Here is an 8,541-nt window from a genome sequence, read left to right on the forward strand (position 1 = left end):
TAGTGAGAAGCAGCAGTCCGCCATTACTGTTTTCTTAAAAGTGTTGTACTGAGATGCACCAACGAACATAAGAGTTTTCATAGACTTCCTCCATCTGAGCCACTGAGGACACTGGTTAATTTCATTTTCAAAGGAAAATATCCCGAAAACGTTAAAGTTCTCTTGATGTTTAGGGATCAGTACCAACGCTTTGTGTGCAAACATCAGCTCCAGACAAAGTATCACGCGTCTTCTTGTTTGCTTCTTGGGACTCTGTAAGGCTAATGTTGCTAAAGCTACAACTGCCTGTTTTTACTGATGCTGCATTCACATGCTACCAGAATGATCGTAAATAGGACTGTGGTAGTTAAAAATTGCATATGAAAGTAATGTGAAGTCGACCGCTTGAATTTGTCAAACTCATAATCACAAGTGGGACTTATAAAGTTTGTAATAGCATGTGAAGGCACAATGAGTCCAGCATGAGACCGTCTGTGTAATTCATCAATGTGCATTTATTATGCACAGTAAAATCAGATGACTGACTTTTAAAACATTTTCGAACATATGAAAAACACAATAATGGCGTGTTTTGGCTCATACCCTAAAAGTGGCAATTTTAACAAGCTATAAAAAATGGTCTGTGTTTTCAGCTAAAATGTCACATACATACTCTGGGGACATCAGAAATTTATTTAACATCTTAATCTAAATCTAATCTAAATCGATCACCTTTAGAGTTTTACATTTCTCTTCTCTTGTTAATTAGTGCTTCCTCCTGAGCTCCTTCCTCATCATCTGTACAAAGTATTTAGCAAAGGAATGTTTGATATCTGAAACACAGTTGCTAATTGAGAAGTGACGAAAGATCTCTGTGTCTGTTTGCGTCTCGTCAAGCAGACGCCAGTAAAAAATCAGAGGATGTCAAAGGTCGCCCACTAGGTTTGCTATTGGACATCAGTCTGAGTCAAATCACAAACAGCTGACCTTACCGACCTGCTTAATACAGCATGAAATAACATCTAGACCATTAGTTTGAATTAGACTTTAAAGGCTGTTCAGTCAGAATCAGTTCTAAAGCTTCAGGAAATCAAGTCAAACAATTACCACACAGATTTTCTTCTCAGCTCTCACGATTATATTAAGAGGTCTAAAAAGTGTAAGATTAAATAGACTGAAAAACCACAAGGGTAAACGGACTGCTCCCAGAACAATTCAAGATGCTTCCAGGAATCGAAAATTGTCTTCTGGAACAAGAAAACATGATAAAACACACTGCCAAGAACAGGAATCCTTGCATCTCACATAATGATAACAACCTGGCGGTAAATTACAAAACCAGACTCAGTCTGAGACTACACCATTGACAAGGGCTGTAGAATTAGTGACAGCTGAGCAAACTGACCTGGCCATCCCCCAGCTGAGCTCCCACCTCTCCCCCTCACCTAACCTGCTTGTGTCCTCAATCCTGGGTCAGTTATTCATTGCTTAAACCTCAGAAGAACACAGGGCCAGCTTCCATACCACTGTTCACCTAAGATGCACTCTCAGGGCATGGCTGTTCACAGAAAAACATCAAAGGTAGGTTTCATTTTTCCCTTCCTGCTGCGAGAAGACTTCTTGGTAATTAGTCTTATTCCAAATATTTTCAGAACAGAGTTACGTCAATAATTAAATAGACCCAGAAGAGCTCTGAATACTGACGTGTCAGGCTGAAGCTGTTAGGAGTTTATGGGAAGGCAATGTTGGTGTGGTCCCCTGATTGTACGGCACTGACAACTATGTAGGACTCCATCTGTGTTGATTTAGCATGGAGGAAGACGCATGATTTGGATTTATTATGTTATATTTAGTAGGTTATTTAAGTTGTTTTGCCAAGCAATTTCAGAGGATTTATTAATAGCAACATGTGTGTGGAAAATCTAAAGCAAACAGCCTTCCTCACATGTTAGGCCATCCATATAAAACCATATGATAGACTACTGTTTGCGAACCAAGCAACCACTTTATGTTTTCAAATACGTGGAGGGTCTAAAGTGTATAAACTTGCACACTGTCATTATGTGCAATGTTTCTGCCTATTATAGATTAATGTGTCTAGGCAGCCGGAAATAAATGGCCTTAAAGGTTAAACAAACACCTGTGTGACAGGCATACAGGGCTATAGACAAAGAGCTCCGGCAGACAGTCATAAAATCCATGGAAAAAATGAGAAGACTTTGCCAAAACCACAAAATGAAAGCAGAATTTGTCAGCTAATAAGAAAGTTAGAGTATAAAATGGCATAATATGGATTAAGTTTACACTAAGTGATGTTGACCCCATTACGAGTCTCAAATGATGAAGTACCAAGTACATCTCCACTTTATCTACTATAGATGGCGCTGTATCTTGTTTGGACCCTGATGGGCTTCAGTCTAAGTGCTCCTCCAGTTGATTTGGACCCTGCAGCATATGATCTGGAGAATTATGATGACTCAAATACATTGGATCTAAACACATACGGAGACCTGTATGATTATGATGACCTGGATGAGGAGGTGAGTGGAGGTTTCAAGAGATTGTTCAGTGGAACAGTTCTCCTAAAAATCTAAATTCTGTCATTAATCACTCACCCTCGTCTTGTTTCAACACCATAAGGCCTTCGTTTATCTTCTGAACACAAATTAAGATGTTTTTGATGAAATCTGAGAGCTTTCTGACCCTGCATAGACAGCAACGCAACTAACATGTTTAAGGCCCAGAAAGGTAATACATTGTTAAAATATTAGTTAATTTAGTTTTCTTTGTGCAAAAAAAGTATTCTCATAGCTTCATAAAATTATGGTTGACCCACTGATGTCACATGGACTATTTTAACGATGTCCTTTTTACCTTTCTGGACCTTAAACGCGGTAGTTGCGTTGCTGTCTATGCAGGGTCACAAAGCTCTCCGATTTCATCAGAATTCATCAAAATATCTTAATTTGTGTTCTGAAGATGAACATCTTACAAGTTTGGAAAGACATGAGGGTAAGTAATTAATGTAAGAATTTTCATTTTTGGGTGAACTATCCCTTTAAGGAAAAGTCATTATCTACATGTTTATGTATGTTGTTATGTTCTGTAAAGTCATTTTGTCTGTCCTCTCTTTTTTTCTCACTGACTGAGGTTGGGACCCTGGCTCCTCCTCCAACAGTCACTCAGCCACCGGCTATAGTTCCTCCAGAGGACTATGTTGAGGAAGTGACACTACCGCCCCGTCCGACAAAGTCACCTGTCCCTTCCTCTCTAGACTTCCATGATCCAGGCTTGTTTGGGCCTGACACAGGCTTAGGTAGATTGATAATTAATTTGAAAGGGATAAACATTTTGTTTTTCATTTTAGTTGTTCATGTTCGCCCTCTAGTGGTGTAAACCGTCATAATATTGTCCTCTCTTCCTCTCTACTGTAGGGATGCCCTCCTGCCTGCTGTGTGTGTGTATCAGTGGCAGTGTTTACTGTGATGACTCAGATCTGACTCAGATTCCCCCTCTCCCCAAAGACACCACACATTTCTACGCTCGCTTCAACAAGATCACTGAGATCAGGGCCACAGACTTCAGCTATCTCAGTAAGACTCAGAGATGTCCTTCTTTCTTGCAAATACAAATGTGGTTTTTCAAACACATGCAGTGTTACGCAGTTTACATCAGGCCTGAGATGCATAGATAGTTAGCTAATGGAGACTCTATAGCTGGATACAGTTGAGGTCAAAAGTTTACATACACTTTGCAGAATCTGCAAAATGTTAATTATTTTACTAACATAAGAGGGATCATACAAAATGCATGTTATTTTTTATTTAGTACTGACCTGAATAAGATGTTTCACATAAAAAGGCATTTACATATAGTCCACAAGAAAAAATAATAACTGAATTCATAAAAATTACCTTGTTTAAATTTTTACATACACTTGATTTTTAATGTTGTTTCCTGAATAATCCACAACTGTGTTTTTTTCCCCATTTGTTTGTTTAATGATAGTTGTTCATGAGTCCCTTGTTTGTCTTGAACAGTTAAACTGGCCGCTGTCCTAACATCCTTTAGGCATTTTTGTGTATTTGAACCATTTCCAACAATGACTGTATGATTTTGAGATCCATTTTTTTACACTGAAGACAACTGAGGGACTCATACACAACTATTACAGAAGGTTCAAATGCTCACTGATGCTTCAGAAAGAGAAACAACACATTAAGAGCCAGGGGTGTAAACTTTTGAACAGAATGAAAATGTGTACATTTTTCTTATTTTGCCTAAATATCATCTTTTTTTTCATTTAGTCCTGCCCTTCAGAAGCTACAGAAGATACATGTTTCCCAGAAGACAAAATAAGTTAAATCTTCAAATGATCCTGATATTCAAAATCAAAAAGTTTTCACCCCCGGCTCTTAATGCATCGTGTTTCCTTTTGAAGTACAGTATCAGTGAGCATTTGGTCCTTCTGTAATAGCTGTCCTCGGTGTGAAAAGATGGATCTCAAAATCATACAGTAATTGTTGGAAAGAGTTCAAATACAAAAAAAATGCTGAAAAACCAAAGAATTTTGGGACCTTTTTCTGAAAAACAGCAGGCAGTTAAACTGTTCAGGACAAACAAGGGACTCATGAACAACTATCACTAAACAAAAAACACAGCTGTGGTCATTCAGTTAACAACACAGTATTAAGAATCAAGTGTATGCAAACTTTTGAATGGGGTCATTTTTATAAATTCAGCTATTATTTTTTTTCTTGTGGACTGTATGTAAATGTCTTTTATGTGAAATATCTTATTCAGGTCAGTATTAAATAAAAAATAATATGCATTTTGTATGATCCCTCTTATTTTGGTAAAATAATTAACATTTAGCAGATTCCGCAAAGTGTATGTAAACTTTTGACCTCTTGAGACTCAATCAGTTGTACTATGAATTATGTTTAAAAAAAACTTCACTTAATCCATGTTCTCAGATCAGCTGAAACGGATAGACCTGAGTGGAAACCAGATAGGTAAAGTGAACCAGGATGCTTTTCGCTCACTGCTTCAGCTTCAGGATCTCATGTTGGCTGATAACAACATCCAGGCCCTTCCAGAACTCCCAGCTGCCCTCAGACACATTGACATTCGCAATAACCAGCTGAGGAGTTCAGGCTTGCATGCAGAGGCCTTTAAGGTACAGACAACCGTTCAAAAGTTTGGACTTGGCAGGATTTTGTAATGTTTCTTAAAATAAGTCTCTTGTGCTCACCAAAACTGCAAAAATACAGAAAAAAAAAAATCTGGAAAAAAAAAACTTAAAATATATTGAGAAAGTTGAAGTTCTTAGCGATGCATATTACTAATCAAAGTTTAAGATTTGATATATTTACAGTAGGAAATTCACAAAATATCTTCATGGAACATGATCGTTGCTTAATATCTTAATGATTTTTGGCATAAAAGCTACTTAAGACTGGTTTTGTGGTCCAGGGTCACATTATGTCATTACAATTAAAATAACTGTTTTCTATATTAGTATATTTCCTGTATTATTATATTTTATTTCTGTGATGGAAAAGCTGCATTTTCAGCATCATTACTCCAGTCTTCAGTGTCACATGATGCTTCAGAAATCATACTAATATGCTGATTTGGTGCTCATTTCCACTAACAAATTACAGACAGTCCATGGAGTGAGCTTGATAATCTTATCTTGTTTGTGTTCATTTCCTCTTCTGAGTAGGAAATGAAGGAACTTCACTTCCTGTACCTGTCAAACAACAAGTTAGACTACATTCCCGTACCCCTACCTGAGAGCTTACGAGTGCTCCACCTGCAGGTAAAAACAGCTCCTGTTACTCTCCTCACTAAACAAGAAATGTCCTCAGATGTAATACTACTTCTCTTTGTTTTTCTCCAGAACAACAATATACAGAGCATAAGCCAAGATACTTTCTGCAACACCCATGACATGAACTTCATACGGAAAGCCCTGGAGGACATCAGGCTTGACGGCAACCCTGTGGACATCAATCTTTACGCCCAGGCTTATGTCTGCTTACCACGACTACCAATAGGAACTCCAGTCTAGGCCAGTACACAGGAAAATAATTTGAAGCAAAAAGATTAAATACTTTAAAATGTCACTATATCGATTTCTAGGCAATCAATATCTATCTTTTAAATTCCAAGTTAGTATTATAGGCATCTAGTGACTTTGCACTCTCTGTGGCTCTGTTCCAAAATCCAGTGAGCTAGGCGTAATTCTAAATGAAAAGCCACAATATGTGACCAATTTGGAACAGCCTACATAGGCAACTTTAAATTGGGCTCTATTAAATAGACAACCCAAATAGTCGTACGTCTGCAAGATGTCTGTTAAATATCACTAGATTTGGAAAGCATCTGCTGTGTACAAACATCTGACAAATGTCTGTAAGATGTCAGTTTTACATTCATTCTAAATCATAAACATCTTAAAGACATCTAATAGACGTCTATTTGACATCTGATAGTAAACGTCCTACAGACGTATTGCAGATGACGTATTGCACTCTTAAAAATATGTCTTGCAAATATTCAATGCACGAACACCTTTCCGAACACGGTAGGCTATTCGGATTTGGCACATCCCTATTTACCATAATGCAATATTTAGAAACTAATAAATTTTGATATTTGCATCACATAACCAGCTCCATATGTGTGATGTTTCTGATATAGTAAACTTGCTCAGTAGCTCACCTGGTACAGCACTGCACTTGTGATGCAGAGCACTTGGTTTTCAAATGCAATAAAGCATTACCCTTTTAGTGCCACTTACCAGTACATACAACAACTAACATAAAATTTCAAGATTCACGTTTTGATATTTCAAATAAGACTAAATAAACTGGACCCACTGGACATTTCGCTTAAAAATGTTGCAACAGTGTTGTGAAATGTGCAACAGGCAAAATAATTTGTGACCTTGGACCACAAAACCAGTTTTAAGTAGCAAGGGTATATTTGTAGCAATAGCCAAAAATACATTGTATGGGTAAAAATGATAGATTTTTCTTTTATGCCAAAAATCATTTGGATATTAAGTAAAAATCATGTTCCATGAAGATATTTTGTAAATTTCCTAAAGTAAATATATATAAAAAAATAATTTTTAATTAGTAATATGCTTTGCTAAGGACTGCATTTGGACAACTTTCTCAGTATTTAGATTTTTTTGCACCCTCAGATTCCAGATTTTAAAATAGTTGTGTCTCAGCTAAATATTGCTAGCTAAATAAATCAATGGAATATGGAATATTTATTCAGCTTTTAAATATTAATTTAAAAATAATTGACCCTTATGACTGGTTTTGTGGTCCAGGGTCACATATAATAATTTTGCAGAAATGTCACCACAGGCACATTTTTTATGTTCTCTTATGTTCATGTATAAACAACAGCTTTATTATTTATTTTTTATTTAACCACCATTTTGGGTGTTCTTTTCTCTAATGGCATTGCGATATACAGTATTCTGGGATTTATTCCTCCTTGAAGGATATATGTAATGCTGCCTTTTTTCATAAGAAGGTGCTAACTACCATTTGGAACACCCTTCATATTGTGAGCATGTCTATGATGCCTTAAAATGTCTTGTAGGCAGATCACTAGGTTTCGGAACAGAGACATTGATTAGTCATGATGACAAAGTTGCAGAGGAAGCCGGAGCAAGAATATAGTGCACAATAATTGATTTTCAATTTTCACCACAGTGTGGCGCCATTCTCCAGTATTTTCTGTCTCCTGTAAGAAATTTCTGCATTTCTATAGACCCTCAGCTCCATCTGTCAGGTGTTTGTGTCATTAAATCTCACACTGATGCTAACGGTCTTTGAGAATGCACTGTTCTTTATTAATGATACAGTACAATTGCTTGATTTGCTCACTCTCTGTTTCCCATTCAACAGTTTTCAGGACGTATATACAGTGACAATTCAGCTGCATCTATTTTTAAATCAATTCGTTCATGTACCACTGCAGGTGGTTTCTGAGGTTACTTAGCAACTGTCAAATATTTATAGTTTGACATTTACCCATGAGCACAATGTAAAGATACTCCTAGATTATTTGCACTGGATGTTAAGCACCTGTAAAGACACAACAAATGTAATCCCATGAGCATGAACAGGTTTTCACACATCAAAAATGTGTGCGCTCATTCTTTCGGCATTGATGCCATAAGCACGGTGTCCAATTGGACAAAGTGCCACACAGGTCTTCACTGCAAACATCCCACACAGATCCGTTTAATACCGCATTTTGAATCAAGCCCAGATTTTTGTCCAAACACTAAATTAAACACAACAGCAGAAAATTACAGTTTGGCTCTCTTTCATGGCACTAAGATCAACAGCGGTGGTTCTCAAATGGTTTGTTTCAGAATATAGACAGAATTTTCTATCTATCTATCTATCTATCTATCTATCTATCTATCTATCTATCTATCTATCTATCTATCTATCTATCTATCTATCTATCTATCTATCTATCTATCTTAGTTATTTCAAACCTGCATGACTCTCTTCTGTGGAC

The 8,541-nt window shown here is 36.9% G+C and overlaps 1 protein-coding gene across 1 annotated transcript; it reads left to right on the plus strand.

Annotated features, from left to right (window-relative positions):
* Positions 1 to 1,483: 1,483 nt before the first annotated feature.
* Positions 1,484 to 8,185, plus strand: optc (opticin). The gene is made up of 7 exons (XM_073826193.1): positions 1,484 to 1,560; positions 2,358 to 2,519; positions 3,130 to 3,295; positions 3,414 to 3,572; positions 4,956 to 5,158; positions 5,708 to 5,803; positions 5,885 to 8,185. Exons 1-7 carry the CDS (start codon positions 1,519 to 1,521, stop codon positions 6,053 to 6,055), a joined length of 999 nt encoding a protein of 332 aa, XP_073682294.1. The 5' UTR covers positions 1,484 to 1,518; the 3' UTR covers positions 6,056 to 8,185.
* Positions 8,186 to 8,541: the final 356 nt, after the last annotated feature.

Source organism: Garra rufa, chromosome 20 (assembly GCF_049309525.1).
Source record: "Garra rufa chromosome 20, GarRuf1.0, whole genome shotgun sequence".
Lineage (NCBI taxonomy): Eukaryota > Metazoa > Chordata > Actinopteri > Cypriniformes > Cyprinidae > Garra > Garra rufa.